Below are 20,804 nucleotides of genomic sequence, written 5' to 3' on the forward strand. Positions count from 1 at the left end.
TTTCTGGTGCTGGGGATTGAACCCAGGGCCTTGTACAATCTGGGTAAGCACTCTGCCACTAAGCTACATCCTCAGTCCTAGGTTATAATTCTTCATTAACCCTTTCTACCTCCATTGGATCATAAATTCCTTGAAATAAGATACTTCATCTTGTATGCATGATTTTTTTATGCCTACTACCAGAACCAGTGATACATACAATAGATTCTTATCATGCTGATGCACAGATGAGTATAGATTTGTTTTTGTACAGGTCATTTAGGGGAAAGAAACCTCCCCAAGCTATCTTGACAGTTTATTTTAAGGCACTTTTGCAAATATAAGTATTCCATGAGAATGTCTACTTTTTCCTGGAATCAATAGGAGTCCCAATTTCTAAATAGTTACCCTAGCTGAGCACTTATTTGGCCCTGTTCTAAACACTTTGCATCTACTGACTTAATGCTCACAGCAACCCTATGACTCAAGAGTGACCCTATTATTATTATTCCTCATTTCATAGACAAGGACATGGGCATAAGGAGATTGAATAAAATTGTCCAAGTTTAGTACCTAGGAAGTGGCAGAGCTGGGACTTGAACCTGGGCAGTCTGATTGTAAGTCTGTTCATAGAACCACTGCAGCTAAGGTCTAACTCAGAGGCAGAGCCACCATCAGATCTGTGATTAGCATGCTCCCTTATATTATTTGCTAGCCTGTTTATCTTTCTTATTAAACTGTAAGTGCCTTTGAGGACAGGGACTATGTCTTATTCATCTTTGTATATGACACAGAACATTACTAATATACAGGTTAAGTAATGCCTTTCAACCATCTCTGTAATGCTGTCATAAAATCAATTCTTTCCCCCTTCCCTTGGGCCCTTCATTTGAAATATGAACAGTTTAATGTGTAATTGCTAGATGAACATTAAGCAATATACTTTGCCTACCAAAAAGAGAATCCTGTTTTGTTAGAACACTCCTGAGAGTTGAAAAAGCAGCGTCTGCAAATTGGTACTTTGGTTCTTCGCGATTAAGAATAATGTCTAGCAGAAGTAAAAAGAGTACAATGAATTTTCTGGTGGTGCACTGCATGAACACTCTTGTGAACAGAAAAGACCACTTTCCCAAGACCAGTGAGGGACCTAGGTCCTGCTTGGGAAGCATGGCTTCCAGTCCTGTCACCACTCTAAGCCATATTACCAAAATTACTTGGGAGAAAAATGTATTTCTCTGCACATCTCAAGCAGCTTTCAACTTGGCTCTGTAATGAGGAGCAACATACCAGAGCTGATTTTGGATAGAAAGAGCAACTTTAGAAGGAGCAAACAGCTTATGCTTGCTTCCTAGGAACCCAAAATAAATTTGCTTTCTAAGTGTGTTCCCAGTGTTTTCATATTGGGTATGATTGTGTTCAGTTCAGGAGAACATGCCATAAGAGCATACTTCCACTTTTAACATTCCAGTTGGTTCAATTTGTTGGTTTCAGCTTTCATGCCTACATATGCTTTTGCCCATCCTTGAGAAGACTCCAGTCCCAAGGGATGGCTAACTTTAAAGCCTGCAACCTGCATTCTATTATCCCCAAAAGCATGTTGTCTGGGCAGCCTCTAAGCCTTTTCCTGTCATTTCCCTTATTGCTGGAAATGCTGTCTTTCTGAGTTCTCTTGTTCTCTTCTCCAGTTAACTTCTGCTCTGCTCGCTGCTATTGAATTATCCTCTGCCAACCTTGCATTCTCTTGAAACACTTGCTAAGCAGATGGTGGTGACATTTTTTTTTTTAAATTTTTTATTGTTGGCTGTTCAAAACATTACATAGTTTGGTGGTGACATTTGAATTCTGCAGTGATTTCCAGCAATGCCACAGTCCTGAGCTTTGGCTCAAGTTATCTCTATGGTAGTTCAATGAGTAATTCAGGTTAAGTAAGTTAATGAGTTCAATAAAAACTTAAGCAATCAGAACCTTAGGTTGTGTGTGTGTGTGTGTGTGTGTGCGTGTATGTGTGTCTGTCTGTCTGTCTGGTTGCGAATGAGTTTTTACCATTGGGGTCTGAACAAGTTAAAGTCTTCATACTGCCAAATTGAGTACTTCTTTCTTCCATAAGCCCCATTGTCAAATAAGGCACTTCATGGGAATATATGTATGGACTGCTCCCTGAAATCATGGCAGCCAGTGGAATGTTTTACCAAAATTTGAAGCCATTTTAGCTACTAGTACTACTTCCCCACAAGCCTCCAGACAGCCTGTCATGCTTCGATAGGATGCTATGCACCACGGCCAGTCTCTGACACCTTCCTCAGGGTACAACCTTAGCAGAAGGACCTCCTTCACCACAAGGAACCCCCTTCAGGGCTTGTGGTTGACACCGCTGCTCTGCTTTGCAGGAATACTAAAATGAGCTGGAGAATTCACATTGAGCAGATCCTCCACATCCAGGAATGACAGGGTTTAATGCCTTCTGAAAATCAGTGACACTCCTTCGCTCCACCATATTAAGTGTTCTCATCCCTTCTCTTCAGGTTCCTGTGTTGGAAATCTTGTCTCTAGTTTCCCTTCTAAGTAGCGTCAGCTGCCTTTTTGGCCCCCTGACACCTCCTCAGTCTTCATGCTGAGGACAAAATGATGAATTAGCAGGGATTTAATTCTCTGTGAGATAAAGATGTCTCCAGTGTCAACTCAAACTTCCTGAAAATGCAAAAGCCCTAGCATGTAATATCACTTTAAGATGCCAAACAGCTGAGATCAGGGGGTTAATGCTACTGCCATATCATTTTTATGTCACTTAGTTCCTTGGATAAAAGTCCATTTTAATCAAACTTTTCATCATTTCCTCATAGCCAATATATCCTTGATGCCAGTTAGAATATTTGATATTAATTATTCAGTTGAAGGCCTCCATTATGAGTTTAGTTAGAATATTAGTGATTTAAAACATGTTAAGACCCATTACACTACTGATGTCCCCAAAGTAGCTTTAACTAAATCTTGATGGGCCATATATATTAAATTCCATAGATTTTTTTTACTTTCTTCTCATTTTCCATAGAAAATTCTAAACTAGTGCATATTTGCTGGCTAAGTACTCTATTTAGAGGAAGAATATGTGCCTGCTATTTCAAGAGTGCCAAATTTGACATTACCTTGGACTTGAAATATGTTAAGCTTGGTAAGCTGAGTTCCATGTTTTCCTTCCTGCATACACTTACATGAGGTTTAGAATTTACTTCCCACTTCCCCGGCCAAAAGAAAAGAAGGGATTTGTGTGTGTGTGTGTGTGTGTCTGTGTTTGTGTGTCTGTGTGCGTGCGCCTAGGCATCTGCTTAATATAGAGTATTGCTAATTTCTCGTATTCTTTGGTAATTCTTGATGTTTTCTTATTTTATTACCATCCTAACCATCTGCCTCCAGAAGCTCATTGCCCTGGAATTATAGTGGTGATTTTCTTAACAATACTACACTGTTTTGCACAATTCATACTCTCATTCTGCACCCACCTCCCCCTGTCTTTTATCTCTCTCCAGCCATGTGCTACTGTCCCTTGGCCCACGTTCCAGGGTTTGCTATATGCAGGCATCCTGTATCAACCTACAGCAAGTTTTTCATCCACCAGAATATCTGATTTGTATATTTGTGAGGCCTATGCTTTATGATTATTTTAAATGGCATACATCACTAACATATGTAAGCATCTTGGATTAAAAAAAAAAGTTGGTGTCTCACCACATAGACAAATATATATTATTCAATGGGAGTATTTAGCAGTAAAATCACTGTTTATTTTCTCTTTTTTTAATACCAAGATCTGCATGAAATTGTTTCAAAGTGTCATGATTTTTCCTAGTCAATGATACTTAAAAATAAAATCAAACTATGGACAATGGAGGCAAAGGGGGAGGAGTCATAAGCTGTGTTGAGTATTAGCTTGTCCCCTTTTATCCTCCCAATCGACTGGGTAGTAGTCTTCACAATGATCCTTAACTAAAAAAAAAAAAGAATTCATCCTCCAAGTGGCAGAATCCAGACCAAAATTCAAACCCAGATCTTTCTGGTTTCCAAGGCCTTTTTTATTTTACTTTGCCACACCGCTAATGTTGACATTAGAATAATCCCCTTTTTTTCTTGAAATCATATGTTTATAGGACAAAAGGTATTTCAGATAATATTAAAAATACTTTCATGGCTGTGTATGTAGCTCAGTGTAGAGCACTTGCCTAGCATTCACAAAGCCCTGGGTTCCATCCCCAGCACTACCACCCACCAGAATACATTCATATTCACTTTTCTTTTAGGGTTCAAAAAAGGGGGGAAATGTTAAAATCTACAGGTTTTAAAATAAAAAAAATAATCAAATGCAAGAAATAATTTGGAATTTATGTAGATTTTTAAAAAATGCTTTTGGCTGGGAGCGATAATGCATACTTATAATCCCAGAGGCTCAGGTGACTGAGGCAAGAGGATGGCAAGTTCAAAGCCAGCCTCAGCAACTTAGTGAGGCCGTAAGCTACTTAGCAAGACCTTGTCTTTAAATAAAAAGATAGAAAGGGCTGGGGATGTGGTTCAGTGGTTAAGCACCCCTGGGTTCAATCCCTAATACCTCCCCCAAATACTTTTGAACCACGTAGTCTTTATTCTTATATCACTATGATAAGTTTTTCCTAAGTTAAAATAACATGGCCCCATTTTCCTAATTATTCTGTTCCTATGGGAGCAGACACAAGGCTGTGCATGGTTCTGGCTGTGTGGGGCACAAGTGCCTGTACTCATATTACTGGACCAGACTGCCAGCCCCCAGACCCCAGTCCCCTGCCTTCAGATTTCACTCTGCAGCCCTCTCCTAACAGAAGCACTTGGAAAGTGGGAAAAGGAACCATAAAGGAACTCAATTATTGAGTTTTGTTATGCTCTAAGAGCTCTATAGGTTCTTTAAATATGTCACCTCATGTATTTCTTGTAACAGTTCTGAAATTATTATCCCTGTTTTGGATGAAGAAACTGAGGCTCAGAGATGCAAAATAGCATGGTTAAGATTGTACACAGAATCAGTGGCAGGCTTTAGATCTAGTCCAGTTTCTTCTACCTCTGGAACCTCTGTGCCCTCCACTACATCAGGCTGTCTACAACTGGGCTGGCTGTGAACAGGCAGAAGAGAAGCAGCCCATGACAGTCCTGTGGTAAGGCAGCCCTCACTGTGCTGGTCTCACCCTGACACACTGAGTGTACATACACCCAGGGATGTTAAATGAACAGTCCCCTGGTAGGCGTTCAAAACGTCTAAGAACAGCAACCATGAACCCAGAACTCCCCTTAGCATATTTAAACTCCCACTGTCTTCCAGCTGAAATATCCTTAAAACAGTGCACTTTTTTTTAAAAGACTGCCTCTGTGTTACGCTAGAGGGTTAGAAAAAATTACCAGTTTTCCACTTCAGCAGTTTTCATAGCCAGGAAAGTATGGTTGGTCCTTTCATGGTATAGTGCTGACAGATCCTCGGGGGATGTGGCTGAGATGCAAATGCCAGATAACTGTGGAAGGACTGCTTCAGCTGACTCTGCAGCTCTGAGTCCAGAGAAGAGAGGTTTGGCAGTTGATCACCATGATGGTGCCACACGAGCCCATCTGTGCCCTGGATCTCATGTGACACAGGCCCCACGACCTCCGTCACTGTGCCAGAAACACCTTGGTCCAGCTCCATTATTTCCAGCAAAGGCAAACATTTGTGGTACAAATGTGAGAAGGGTTGGTACAAAAAGAGCAGCTTCCAGAATGTGTTCCCACTTATATTCAAAGACTTCAATTAAGCCTAGATAGAAGTGGTTGGGGCTTGTCCCAACCAAGGGCTGCCCCACTCAACAATCAGCAGAACTGACCCTTATGGTTGAACATGGAATGACATGTTAAATAGGTGGGAACCTGGCAATTCTCGTTGGCCATTCTCCACCAACAATATGCTGTGAGGCATCATTAGTCCCCTTCAAATTTGGCCATTGCTCGGAAGTGCAGACAGGGTGGTGACTGCTAGATAAGGTTTCTGCCCACTAATTGCTTACATGTAGCAGAAGCAAATGCAGACTCATTTCCAGAAATGATAGTGTCTGACAGCCTGGTTTTCACAAGGTACTGGAAAGAATTGTAATTGTTGTAGCAGGAGTTTAAGATGGAAAATAAGCATGTTGAGCTATTTTGAGAAGGAATTTGCTACAGTGAAGTTATTTTCCTGGAAACAGTTGTATAAAATCAGGATGGAGTTTGTATCAGGCTTCTTGGTCACTTTCCATTAATGTGTTGGTGCCTTTGACAATTTACACTAAATGGTCTGAATGTGAAACACCCTTTTATGGTTTTTTCCAACATCAAAATCAGGTCTACATATATAAGACAGAACTTCTAGCCAATGTGTTATATGAGTAATTTCCGGATGTGTTGCCTGTACTGTGGCCAAGATAATGTGATGACTGCCGGCTGTGGGCTGGTTATAGACAAGTCACTTACATTACCACTATGTCCACAGTTGGAACTTCTCAGCTTGTCCCTCTTCTGGTCACTTCTTTCATATCTAATTAAAAAAAAAAAAAGGTCAGCTGGAGCTATCTTTGCAACTTTATTAGAACTAAGAAAGTCCTTTACCCTTTCTTATTCTGCCACTTGACAACTATTTACTGACCACCTACTAGGTTTAAAAATACCACAGGGCCCGGAAGATTCCACACTAAGCCCACAAGGACACTGTACCTGTCCTGTGGAGGTTATAATCTCATGCAGAAGATAGTAATTACACAATCCCAAATAAAACATAAAACTGCAACTCTGCCAATTACAAAACAAGGAAAGGTACATGAGCCAAGAAAATGTAATGAGAAGTTGGACCAAATCAAGGGAGGCAGTGTTGTTTTAATGGAGATTAAAGAGAAGAAATAAGAAATATCCCAGGCAGAGAGAACAGCCGTACAGAGGCCCTTGTGGGAGGAGAGAGTTTGGTAATGGACACTGAAGGAGGGCTGCATGGCTGAGATAGAGACCACAAGAGTTAGCAGGAAAGGAAGGTAGACGTCAGACCAGGGGCAGGCAAGTTAAGGGTGTATTTATTCAAAGGTGATTTAGAAACCTTTGATGGATTGTAAACCGGAGGATGACATAGATTTGTGTTTTAAAATCTTCTTCCAGCTGCAGGATAGAGACCAGTTCAGAGGGAGGCTGGAGTGGATGCAGACCAGTTCAAAGGTATTTGCTATCGTCAGGGGAGAGATGATGGTAGTGTCTACCAGGGCTGTGGGGACAATAGCCAAACCGGAGCAAGGTGGTGAAGAGAACTGACAGGCCTCCGTGATGGATGCCTCTGTGGTGTAAGGGAAAAGCAAAACTAGGTGTCCAGAATGATCCATATACAGCAGTGTGGGAGGTGGCCCCTTCCCTGACAGGGACACTGCTTGGGGAGAGCACAAGGTTTGGGGGGATGATCATGAGTGCAGGCGGTGACATGTTCCATCTGAAGGGCCTTTTGTCTCCAGATGTGCTATAGGATGGCTCCATGTGGACAGGAATTAGACAGGCTGAAGTAGGATGCTGGACAAATGCGTATTTGTGAAAACTGAACAAAAGTCCCCAGGGCATATCATGGAGGGATGATGTAATAAGCCACAGAATCTCATACTCAGTAGAAAAAGAGGGAGGTGCACAGTGCCAATCACAAAGGCCTGGGCGGGTACCAGTCTGTGGTTATGACATGTCGCCTCTGCTCATGTTCACTGCAGAGCCTTATCTATCACTGTCTGTGTAATTTCATTCTGGAAATGATATTTTTCTCAAGTAGGAAGAATTGATGGCTTAATGTCATCTGGCATTCTGTGACTAAGCATAGCCCCGACCTCATAAAGTATAAGCATGAGGGTAAGAAGAAATCATAGGAATGATTTGGGTCTGTGCTTATGAGACCAAAAATCCTCATTCTTCAGAAATACACATTGAAATATTTAAGGGCAAAGAGGCACTAGTGTCCAATTTATTCCCAATTGGTTCAGAAAATGCTAGTATGTATATTTAGTAATATGTGCATGCATGTACATGTATGTATATACAGGGAGAAAGATGGAAGGTGGAAGAGAAGGAAACGGAACAGGATGGAAAAAAAGAGAATGAATGATACAGTAAAGAAGGCAAGATGTAAGAAATAGGTGATTTTGGATAAAGGACACAGGGAGTTCCTTCTACTCTCATTGCTTGAGCAACAAAGATAGCAAAGACTACTGGAAGTTCTAAAAATTTTATAGGAAAAAATTCAAAATTTAATCAAAACATAAAGGTCTCATTCTGATGTCGTAAGCTGGCTTTTCCCCCAGACGCAGACTCTGAGGCAAGGATTTGAGTGGAAGGAAAGACCCAGTGCAGAGAGCATCAAAGAGCAGGTGACTGCTGCAGGCAAGCCGGGGCTGTTGGTTCTGCTTGGGCCTTCTGAGACAGTGGGGAATGCACCTTGTCCTACCTGCAGTACGGGAATATTGAGGCATCCATCTTTTTGAGTCCCGTTTGACACTGACTAAGGTTGCTTCTAAGGAGCCAACTCCCCAACACTTCTGCCCATTCAGTGCACTGATGACAGAAAGCCTCAAACCAAAGAACAGGTGGACTTGGAGCAAAGAGTACAGTGGACACTGAGCGCCAAGAGGGTGAGGATGGGGCACAGCAGTGCCACCACAACTAGTAAGTGTGAAGTCCCAGGGTCAAGGTGGATCAGTCCTGAATGCCTTTTATGAGAGAAAAATATATAATGATTAAGTAGCCCCAGACAATCCTGATGCCTTCATTTTATTTCTGAAGTAGGGTCTCTGGGAATTGGTCATGTCTTACATGGAACGCAATGAATACCAATAGCACCAACAGAGCAGCCTGAGAGGGCAACCCTGGAAGAATGCATTTCTAGTTTCTCTTTGTTTGATGAATAAAGAATTTATTTAAAAAAAATGATGTAAGGTCTTTGATAAGATCATTTTCTGTTAAGCCCATGCTCAGAACATCATTGAAATACAGCAGCACCCCTGGGGATTATGGAAAGCCTTAGGAAAATGGAAATTTGGTGCTAAGGTGCTTACCTCAAGCTCACCCATTAATGAATGATGGGGATTTGGGTGTCTGCGGTGACTGTATGATCGTGGCTGTAAATGCACACAAGGTAAAGTTTTGTGTGGATTTCACATGCCACCTTTGCTCTGACTAATGGTAGGAATTTGGTCAAATACAGAAGGTAGTCTTATGGCTTGGTCATATAGTTCCTGCGGTCTCCATGGTCTTACCTTAGCATTAGGTACCCATGTTGAATCCATGAGGCCTATAAAATTGGATCAATCACACTCAGTTCCATTAAGATGCTTAGTCTCATCCTCTTAGAACAGAAAGTATTATGTCATGAGTCAAACAGGCTACAGGATAAATTCTTCATGTGTAATTATCAGGTCAAAGAATGTGAATATTTTTAAAGTTCCTAATATATATTTCCAGATTGACCTCCAAAAAGGTTGCACCAATTTATACCCCACCTGCTCTGATTATAAATCATTTGTAAAACCTATGTCAATTTAATAGGTTAAAAAGTAGCAATTATGATCACAAACTGTTTCATTTGTGATTTCTTTATTATTAGTAAGGTTGAACGTTTTTGATATATTTATTAGACTTTGTTTTTTAAGTCAGTTGTGATTTATCTGTTTGTATATCATTTCTGTTTATCTTTTCTTCTTGATTTTTAGAGCTCTTCATATGTTAAGGACAAAAACATTTTGTCATATCTTAAACTATCTTATTTTAACATTAAATTATATTTATGGTAAATAGAAACATAAATTTTATATGTTAGATCTTCAATCTTTTTACTTTTGATTTATTCATGTGCTTTTATTTACAAAAGGTCATCTCTCATTATGAGATATTTATCTATAATTCTCTTCTAGCATTCTTATGATTTTGTTTATTTTGGTACTTCTACAGCAGGAATGCTTTGAACACATGTCATCCTGAGCACTAATTCGCTTTCATAGTTAGTGTAGTTTCAAGCAGTATCGACTATAATATTGCTAAAGTCATAAAGGATACACAACGATAATGATTGACATCCATACTAAACGATTCTAACAAACATTGTAGAAGATTTCTATGCAGTTTATCAAGACACATCAAACAGAATCAATTTACATCTTACTTTCACTGCAGTTATGCCCTCTGCCAGGATACTGAGTATCAGGAAGCATCCCAGCCTGGGCCCCTGGCAGGTGGTATTGCACCGAGTCTCCAATGTCCTGGGACTAATCAAGATCCACCCAAATGGGCTTCTTTCTTATGGTGACACTTTCTCTTGTGAAATATATGCTCTTCTCCTTGACCCACTGCCAGCTGATGTGACCCTCTGCAGCATGAGCAAATTCTGCCTGTTAGGCTAAAAAGCATGCCCTGCATCTCAACATGTGTCCCTCAGAACTGGTTGGTGAGGACTCTACATGTGCTCCTCAAAGACAGAGAACTTTACATCACTGGGAGTTGCTCTTCAAATTTCTATGAAAAGGAGATGCAGTTTTGCTGGAAGAAGTTGTGTCTTGAGATACTATAGGTGTTAGTTTGGCTAAACCCAAAGGAACTCTGAGAGGAGGGATTCTTAATCTGGAGTCCATCCATGTCAAAATTGTCTATCAATTGGTCTCAGAGGATCCTCAAACTCTCCGAAATTACATGCCAAACTTTTCTTTCACAATTTTTTTTTTAGTTGTAGGTGGACACAATACTTTATTTCTTTTTTACGTGGTGCTGAGGATGGAACCCAGAGCCTCATGTGTGCTAGACAAGCGCCCTACCACTGAGCCACAACCCAGCCCCACATGCCAAACTTTTTTATGAATAACACTTTGTACATATTCCTTGGAGAAACAATGAGCAAGAGGGTTTCATGACCCAAAAAGTTGAAGACTTATTCAATTAGTACAATTTACTGTAAACCCTTCTTAAAGGGGTCATTTAAAAAAAAAACAAAAAACAAAAAACTTCATATTCTGATTCCAGTGTGGCTAGCTAGCATCCTTTTACAACAGAATAATAATGCCTTCACAGAGATTATTTCATATGTAAAGATTTATGAGAGGGAACTAGCCAAACAGTAGCTTACCATGTTGGAGGGTATCTTTAATATCAAAGAGAACATAATAGTTTTTGCAAGAAACCTTACTATGATCTTTCAGCCCTACGCAGCATAGTGGACATATGGACTTCTATTCTGGACAGCTTTTTGGCCGGCTTTGAAAGAGAACCAAACCTTCCCAGCATATAAGTCCCAGAAAACAGGTTGTAGGGCATCGAGCTCTTGATCATGTGCCCCATCTCTCCCCACTGAAACACCAGCCAGCAATGTGAAATGCAGGAACCTGCCTAAGTTTCAGAGGCCAGATTTGTGTGTTCACCAGTGCTACCTCAAGAAGGATTTACACATTCTGCCCTCTTCCCAGCTCTTGAAAAATAACATCCTGTTCCCATCCCCAGAAAGAGGGAGAGGAAGCACTCATGAGCGTGAGCAGGCAGCCAACACCATGGGAACAAAAAGTACGATGTGGACTCCCCTGTAAATTTCAACAGCATAATACCACAGGAAATCCAAAGAAAGTAAAATATTAATATTAAACCATAGCCACCCTGCCAGATATTATTTAGATAAATAATCCATTTAAGGTTTGTAGGATATTGTAATATGTCTGTCTATACCTATATTGTATATAGTCATTCATATACAATATGAACACTACTGTTCATATCCAATTGTCCACTGGGAATAGTTTATATTTGAAAGGAATAGAGACATGAGTGGCAAATGTATTTTATTCACTCTTCTTCTTAAAAGCCAAATGTCCTCAAATAAAATACTGATGAATGGCTAAATATTTAAGGGCTGCTATATCTCATAATATAGATTTGTGGCCTCACCTGGCTCCTCCCTTTCTTTGACCTTTTTGCCTAATGGCGGGATATTAATAAGAGAAAGACGGTTACATAAAACATCCTTTGAATCTGAATGTCTTCATATATCAGTACGTTTCAGGTGGCTAAAGATGGAATGAGCCAACCTGAAAGCAACAAGCTGCTCACTGTCCCTGACAAATTAGGCTGAAAGGCATTCTTACTTAAGAAGTCAGGAAGGCCGAGGGTCAAGCCACCAGGCCCTGGAGTGCAGCTGCTGGACCACCTTTGGCAGTCTCCAAGGGAGCAACCAAAGAAAATCCAGCACAGAAAATACCTCAAAAAATCAACAGGGAGAGTAAAACAAAAAATAACCAGATGTCCCAGAAGACTCCGCTGGTATTATGAAGGAGGCTAGAGCAGGAGTAACAGGGTTTGGATTTTATCAACCTTACTAATAAAAGTCACTTGGCTCTCCATTGAGAAGAGCAGTTGGTACAAGATGGAAAGGTTTTAAAGACCATTAATTTCTTGAAATGAAACAGCTGGCCTTATTGGCTATTAAATAATGAGCCAGATTCTCCCCAGTGCCTAAGTCACTCTCTGGTAGTAAATTAGGCATTTAGGGAGGCACATTAACTCTTTAAGAAGATTAGAGTTCGATTTAGAGCACTTGATGCATGGGGGAAAGTTAGAGGGAATCTGGCTGAAGCTGAGCACAGGCAGGATGAAGAGGGGATGGACTCTGATGGGAGCAGGTGACACCTGTGACTTTTGTGAACTGGGCAGCTTGGTGAGCACAGTCATTGAGCAGTGTTCAATATACTCTTCTCAAGTTGACTGAGCCCATGAAGGCAGAGGGAGTTGGCTCTTTATTTATCGATTCGTTCATTCCATAAACTTAAATAAAAAAATACTATGTAGCTGAAACTGAGCTAGGCATGGAGAAGTTGTTCCTCAGTAAAACGGAGTCCTTGTCACCAAGGCTTTACCACCTGACTGCTTGCAATGCGGAGAAGGAGTGAAAGAGAGACAAGTAAATAATAATCATAATTGGATAGAACAAGGGCTAAATTGTATACACTGGATTTGACTTTTAGCACTTTGTACAACATTCTACCCATTGAAGAGGGTGGTTTGACCACATTTGCATTGTAGAAATAGCTCCTTAATAATTTCATGGAGAATAAATTGGAGGGACAAGACTGGGAACAGGAAGGGCAATGTGAAGTTGTTGATATGATCATTATGAAAGATGCCTAGGAGCTGGAATGAGGCTAAATAGGGAATGCCTGGAGGGGGAGAGAGGACTCTGCCTTGGGGAGGTGAACTGACCTGTTTTAAGGGCTGATTAGATGTGTACATTAAGGGAAAGAATGGGGTCTAAGGTAACTCTGGAGTCCCAGGCTTGGGCAACTGGGTGGAGGGAGGATCCATTCTCCTGATGGAAAGGTAAGGTGGAGACAGCTCTGGGCCCAAGAAGCATGAGGAGATGGCACACAGAGAACTAGAAGTCCTCCATGTGTAGTGCCTAATGAGATTTGAAAACTACATTCTAGAAGGAAACTGAGATTCATAAAACTGCATGGTTCCTATAATTTAAACGAAATCCAGGAACCATATTTTGCTTTGCTTTTTCTACCAGAGGAAGGGATTGTGGAGATGCAGATGTCTCCAAACGGAGGCTCCATCAATGCTCACCATTAAGAATATCCAAGTGATGAGAAAGTAACAAATAGAAAATGATCATCTCTAGAAAAGCCAACTTCTTTTTTCCTGGGAATATTAATAGTTAATAAACCATGGACCTAAATATCAGGAAATTTATACTCTGTGAGAGAAGCAGAAAATTGCACAGGTTGCAGACTAGACAAATTAACAGTTCTTTCTCTGTCAGCACTTAAAATCTATACTGCCGTTTCTCTCTATGGTATGAGGTGAAACGTGCCAACAAATTGGCTTAGATGATATATCTGAAAATGTGGAAGAAATTATATATTGGAAGAAAAAGGAGAAATTCTTATATATTAAGAAGTGTTGACAACTTCACCGCAGCATAGCAAAAATGTCCTTAAAGATAAAACACTTATTTCAAATTTTCAGAAACCACGTTACGGAGTTCTATACTCTATACAGCAAAAGTCGTTTTTAGAAAGAAAAGTGACATCAAAGTGGCCTAAACCAATAACCTTTGTGGCTGCTTCATGGTGAGAACCTCATTCTTTAGGAATGTGAAAAGCATGAAATTAAAAGGGTGGAGAGTTTGTGGATTGTCCCAAGAGAACTGAGCAAAGACAGACAACAGACAGGACTAAACATGTCACTCACTGTTTTTTCCCCCACAAGCCAATATGTCATCCTGGTGCCAACTGCATCATGGCCCCAGGAAGAGCTTTCCAGGTAGATGGTCATGAGCTGCCCCAGCTGTGCTCCATGTAAGTGTAGTTATCCACAGCCCCCCCCCCCCGCCACATCCCACAGCTGGCTGTGTCTCTACCACCACGATCTGCAGGGAACAATGCTCCTCTGGAGTAATTCCAAAAAGATCTACACCATTGGTCCTCAGAGAGACCCAGGGGTGTTTCTCACAGTAAATGGCCCCGTTTTCTAGCACATGCCAGAATCAATACAGACTCATTGACGAAGGGCTCTTACTAGGGGCAGCTTGGCATCATTTTAACATGCTGCCTGGAAAATTAACAGCAGACCAAGACTTTCCTTTCACAGTTATAGGTTAAGAGTTTTGAAATGGGGATTCCTGGGTTTAAATGTACATGATGACATTCTTTTCTGTATTGCTAAGGAGGGGGCTGGAAAGTAAGAAGGCACCTCCAGGAGCTTCCACGAGGACAGATGCCACCGAGAAGTGACAAAAGAGATGCCAGACCAAAGGCAGCGTTTACAGACTTAAAAATAGAACCTGTGGCTTCATGTGTCCTGCAAAGAAAGTTTCATCGTGTCCTTTGTCAGTGACCCATCTCACAAGTTCCCTTGGTGGTGGAGAAGAGAAAGCCACCTCCTCTTTGACTCTTTGTTGGCACTAGCAGAGCAAGGCATGAAGCACGTCAGGACACCTTTTTAAAAATGCTATTTTTAAAGAACAGTTTTAGGTTCACAAAAAAATTGAGATGAAGGCAGAGAGATTACTCATAAACCCCCAAACTCACACACACAGAGGCCGCCCTGTTGTACACATCCCTTACCAAAGTTGGTGCCACTGTTAGAATTGGTGGACCGACATTGACACGTCATAATCGCTCATAGTAACTCAGTCAGTGTTAGGGTTTTCTCTTGGTGGTGTGCATTCTGTGGGTTTGGTCAAATATATAATGATGGGTATCCTCTGTTACATTATCATAAAGAATGGTGTCAATGCCCTAATAATCTTCTGTGCTCAGCCAATTCATTCCCCGCTACACCCAACCCCTGACAACTGCTGACCTTTTAACTGTCTTCATGATCTAACTTTTATGGTGTCATATAGTTGGAACATAGTATGTAGCCTTCTCAGATTGACTTCTTTCATTTATCAATGTGCATCAAATTTTTCTCTTTGTTTTGTCAGGGCTCGATAGTCCACTTCTTCCTAAGCTTGATCGTATTTCATCGTCTGGATGTATTAGTCTATTTATCCACTCACCTACTAAGATCATCTTGTTGTGGGGGTGGTTACAAGTTTGGGCAATAATGAATAAAGCTGCTTTAAACATATGTGTGCAGGTTTTGTGGGGGCATAAATTTTCAACCAAGGAATGTGATTGCCGGATCCTTTCGTAATAGTAGGTTTAGTTTTGTAAGAAACCACCATTCTTCCACAGTGGTTCTATGGTTTTGTCTTCCCACTGTAGTGAATAAGAATGCTTGTTGATCCACATCTTCATCACCATTTGGCATTGTCAGTATTCTGTATTTGCCATTCTAATAGGCATGTAGTGTATCTCATTGTTGTTTTAGTTTGTATTTCCTTGATGACACATGATGTAGAGCATCTTTTGTGTTTACCTGACATCTGTATACCTTTTTCTTTGCTGAAATATCTGTTAATGTCTTTGTCCTGTTTTTTTAATTAGGATTTTTTTTCTTATTGTTGAGTTTTAAGAGTTGTTTATTTTGGATAATGATTCTTAACAGATGTGTCTTTCTCCTTGTCTATGGCTCACTTTTTTTTTGATAGAGCAAAAGTTTTCCATTTTAACAAAGTTCAGCTTATTAATTCTTTCTTTCATGGTTGTGACTTTGGTGTATTTAAAAAGTTACCACCATATCCAAGATCATTTGTTTTCTCCTGTTTTATTTTCTAGAAGTTTCATGGTTTTTCATTTTATATTTGGGTCCCTGATTCATATTAAGTTAATTTTTGTAAATAGTACAAGGTCTGGGTTTACTCTTTTTTTTCCCCCTTTCATACGAGGGGTGCTTAACCACTGAGCCTCTTCCCCAGCCCTTTTTATTTTTTATTTTAAGACAGGGTCTCACTAAGTTGCTAGGGCCTTGTTAAGTTGCTGAGGCTGGCTTTAAATTTGTGATCCTTATAGGCCTCTGCCACCAGGCCTGCCTATTTTATATATATATAAAAATATATATTGGCATATGGATGTCCTGTTGTTTCAGCCTGATTTGTTTGTTAAGACGACTGCTTTTTCTTTTTTGTGTGACCTTTAACTAGTTAGCTATTTTTGTGTAAGCCTATTTCTGGGGCTTCTATTCTATTCCATTGAGCTATCCCGTGAGCTCTCCTGCCAGTGCTACCCCGGCTCGATTACCATAGATTTATAGTAAATCTTGAAGTTGAGTAATGTCAGTTCTTTAAGTTTGTTCTTCTCCTTCAATATTCTATTGACTATTCTGCCTTTGCCTTACATATAAACTTCAAAATCAGTTTATTGATATCCACAAAATAGCTTTCAGGGATTTGAACTGGGATTACATTGAATCTATTAATCAATTTGAGAAGAACGGACACCTTGATAATATAGAGTCTTCCAATCCATGAACATGGAATATCTCTCTATTTAGTTCTTCTTTAATTTTTTGGATCATAATTTTGTCACTTTCCTTATTGATCTTATGCTTATTTTCTGGACTTAGACCTAAGAATTTCATTTGGGGGGGATGCAAATGTAAATGCTATTGTGTTTTTTATTTAATTCCACTTGTTCATAGCTGGTATTTAAAAAGTGGTTGACTTTTTATATATTAACCTCATCTCCTGCAACCTTGCTATAATCACTTATTAGTTCCAACAGTTTTAAGAGTTTTGTTTTCAGTTCTTTCAGATTTTCTATATAGATGATCATGTCACCTGAGACAAAGACAGTTCTATTTTTTTCCTTTCCAATCTGTGTATCTTTTATTTCCTTTTCTTGTCTTACTATATAAGTTAGGACTTGAATATATTTCTGAGCATCCTGATTACTGCTTTAAAAACCAAACAAGCATACACAATATCCATCAGGGCCAAGAAAAGCAAAAGTTTGATGGAAATAGTTTTCTTATTTTTATCCTTGAAATGTGGTGGAGAAATGGAAAAATATTGTGAATAGGTACTAACTCAGAGGATTTGATCACAATGGGTGACAGATAAATTATAAAGAAAAAAGTAAATACACATGGAGTTTAGTATTCAAATTCCATCTGGGTCAAGTTTTCAAATAAAATAGAATAAGAGAGCCAAGAATGGTGGTGCATGCCTGTAATCCCCGTGGCTTGGGAGGCTGAGGCAGGAGATTGCAAGTTCAAAGCCAACCTTAGCAATTTAGCAGGGCCTTAAGCAACTTAGCAAGATCCTGTCTCAAAATAGAATATTTAAAAAGGGCTTTGGGTATGGGTCAGTGGTTAAGCTTACTGGTACCAATAATATAATAATAATAATTTTAAAAAATAGTATTAGAGAGAACAAAGAACAAAAGTAGAATAAGTAGACAACAAATTTTAAATTTCACAGGATCGCTTAGAGATAAATAATGTTTGCAAAGTTTTTTTCTCTTTCACCAAGATGAAAATCACTAATGAAAAAAGTTCTTTTAATAGGCTCTTTACTGTATTCAGTGTCCCCAAGAGTGTCCCAGGTTCCCTGTTCTTGGGAGACACTTCAGTGCAGTTAATTTTTCAAGCTACTTGGGCAACTTCCTTCCTTGTGGATTGGTTCAGAATGATTGCTTTCCAAAGAAATATGCTTTTTTGGTTTTGGGTTTTTGGTTCTTTTTTTTTTTTTTTAATCTTGCGGACTCTTCCATAACACTTATTTCTGGAACATTGATAAGGATTAATGTCAATAGAAAGCAGCCTGGCTGTAGGCAGGTATCTAAACCTTATGTTTTGATGGAGTGAATGCAGAACCCATCCCACTGGATTGTTCTCTGCATTAATGTCCATCCACTCTTTAGGAACCTTTAGACAGTCTCTTACTTGGGATATTTGTAAAGACTGCTGCATTGGCCACTGAGCAGCTGCTATTCCACTGATGAGCACAAGAGCTGGCCCAGGAATTGGTTTCCCATAGACTCTGTTTCTTTCCCTATTCCCTTACCTTGACTGATATTTTCAGTGCCTTAGATCAGGTAAACTTCTATATGTTGATTGACTGTAGATAAATGCCAAATAACAATGTAGTAGCTAGAATTTTATTAATATCATGTCATTTAAAGCAAGAGTTTTAGATCCTTTGTCAATTCTATTATGATGTGCATTCAAAGAACAAGATTTAAAAAAGAAGAAGAAGAAGGGCCCTCTCTTGCATGCACTTGTGACATTTAAGAAGTTGGGTAAAGCACATCCATAACCCTTACAATCATTTCAGCACCTGTACAGGAAGCTGCAGTGAAATTATTGGCACAGTACATAAGAGGACGTCTACTATAAAATAATATATCCTTATAAGTTAGACCAGTTAATATAGGACAAAATCCTAAGAATGGATGATAAGAGTAGAATCATAAGAAAACTAATATCCACATGATGGTGTCAAAATGGAGAGGCCCCAATGTTCAGGTAGTATAACAAATACTTAAATCCATAAAATGTAAAAAGTATTCCCATAAAAAAATCAGATAACCATAAAGAAAAAGTATTTCTCTCTTCCTAGAATTCTGATTTTTTATTTTTGTGGGCCCTGAAATCTCTTTTCAAAACAGAAATGAATAAATGTGAATTGTTCAGAAACTACATTTTGGAAACAAAAATGAGGGTAGGAGGCTTGTCCAAGTTAAGGAATTAATAGAAAAATTTGAGTGACCCATATAAGGGAGGAAAAAAAGTCACTGTGACTTCATCACTGTTTCCTGGCCTCTTGTCCTTATCTTCAGAGATGAGGTCTCCAGAGAGGTACCATTCCACTATGGGCTTAGAGTTCTAGTAGACAAACTGAAGGGCAGAGTCTCCACAGGGGTGGCTTTGTGCCCAAAGGGAAGGCAGCTGTGGTTATGCACCAGCACACACCAGAGGCCACCAAGCTACTGGGATTGTGCATGAATGGATGACAGTTTTAATTTCACTCCCCAGCAGAGGTGGTATTCAGCCAGCACTACTTCAAACCCATCTTGCAAATCACATTTTGTGGCTGAAAATTGGTTTATTGCACCGTCCCGTTTTAGAGGCCAAACTTCTCTGGTTTACAGTGGTGCCTTTGCTGACTGAGGTGGGACGGCTAAAGAATGATGCTCCTTCCTCTAATTGAAATGACAGCATATTCTTTCACAGATTAATTTTAAATTACCCATGTTTCTATCCTTTAATCAAGATGATAAAAACAGCACAGATAATTTTCTGCGCTATTCTTTTAATTTTTTTTGTTCAGACTAGTAATAGCAGATAGGCTCTTGACATTTATTGCCCCACAGAGTGGTTTTATTCCAAGCACAGGAGCTTTGGACTGTTTATCATTTTATCCTTAATTATTTTTAAAGTTGATTTTGGCTCACGTTAAAGTAAGTGAGAACTAAGGTTTAAATCATAGATTTCACTGAGATTCCTTCTGTGAACTTAAAGGTGATACTTTCATAAAGAGATTTGTCCTCCGGATTATATCTCATGCTGAAATAAGGGCCTTCTTCCTGGAAGAAATATTTCTTCAAAATGAATACTCGAAAGAAGTGTTCATCTGTGAACTTTTACCAATTAGAAATGGCTCCACACTTAAGACACTTTAATAATGTCTGTTAAGCAGCATTTTAGCTCATTTTTATAACACATTCAGGTTTGGTGATTTATATTAAACATTAAACGTAATAAATTTAGATCTTTTTTCAAGTATGAGGCATAGTATCTCTGAATCACCCATTTTAGCAGAGTGCCCTGCAAGGGCCAATCTCACACTATCATTCATGCCTATATTAAACCAGGCTTCTCCTGTCTCTTCTTTGACATCTGTAATAATGGGAATGACATGTGTGTGGTGACACTGTAACAAGACGGCATGTTGATATTGCTTCATGGCTGGGACCAAGGGTCCATGACCAAAGGGCAAGCTGGGGACATGCATCAACAACTTGCTGTCTCAAATTTGGCACGCAAAGCTATGCTAATGCCTATTTTTTTTTAATTATACAAAAATTCAAGGAACACATTTCAGTGCCTTAAAAAGAAGTTGGCTTTATATCCTTCTACATATGACAGCAGTTCTTCAAAGAATCCATCATAAGGAATCGAATTTTGAAACACAAATGGATCTCTTAATGATAGTCACATAAGAGACACTTAAAAACCTTCCTGTGCTTCCGCCATTCTGCAGATAGTTACTTCATTCTCCATGTGTTGATTCATGGGAAGGCATCAGATACTCAAGAACTTTGGAAAAAAGCTACTATCTTTGATGCAACAATAATTATAATAGACTTTTTTAGATAATCATAGCAAGTTTAAGTCTAAGATTTTTCTATTTCATACCAAAAAGGACTTGTAAC

At 39.5% G+C, this 20,804-nt stretch overlaps 1 protein-coding gene across 2 annotated transcripts in view; it reads left to right on the plus strand.

Moving 5' to 3' along the window:
- Nucleotides 1–20,804, plus strand: part of Pard3b (par-3 family cell polarity regulator beta) — a 1,008,812-nt gene that overhangs the window by 958,958 nt on the left and 29,050 nt on the right. The window contains exon 23 of one of the 2 annotated variants that reach the window (XM_058578162.1): nucleotides 7,144–7,733. The exons of the other annotated variant lie outside the window; for it this stretch is intronic. Coding sequence (XP_058434145.1) covers nucleotides 7,144–7,228 — 85 coding nt within the window. The 3' untranslated portion in view covers nucleotides 7,229–7,733. Of the gene's footprint in view, nucleotides 1–7,143; nucleotides 7,734–20,804 lie in introns of those variants that run through there. 2 annotated transcript variants of the gene reach the window in all.

The sequence above is a fragment of the Marmota monax genome, unplaced genomic scaffold (assembly GCF_021218885.2).
Source record: "Marmota monax isolate L192 unplaced genomic scaffold, Marmota_monax_Labrador192_F-V1.1 WCK01_AAM20220418_F8-fsc00095, whole genome shotgun sequence".
Classification (NCBI taxonomy): Eukaryota; Metazoa; Chordata; class Mammalia; order Rodentia; family Sciuridae; genus Marmota; species Marmota monax.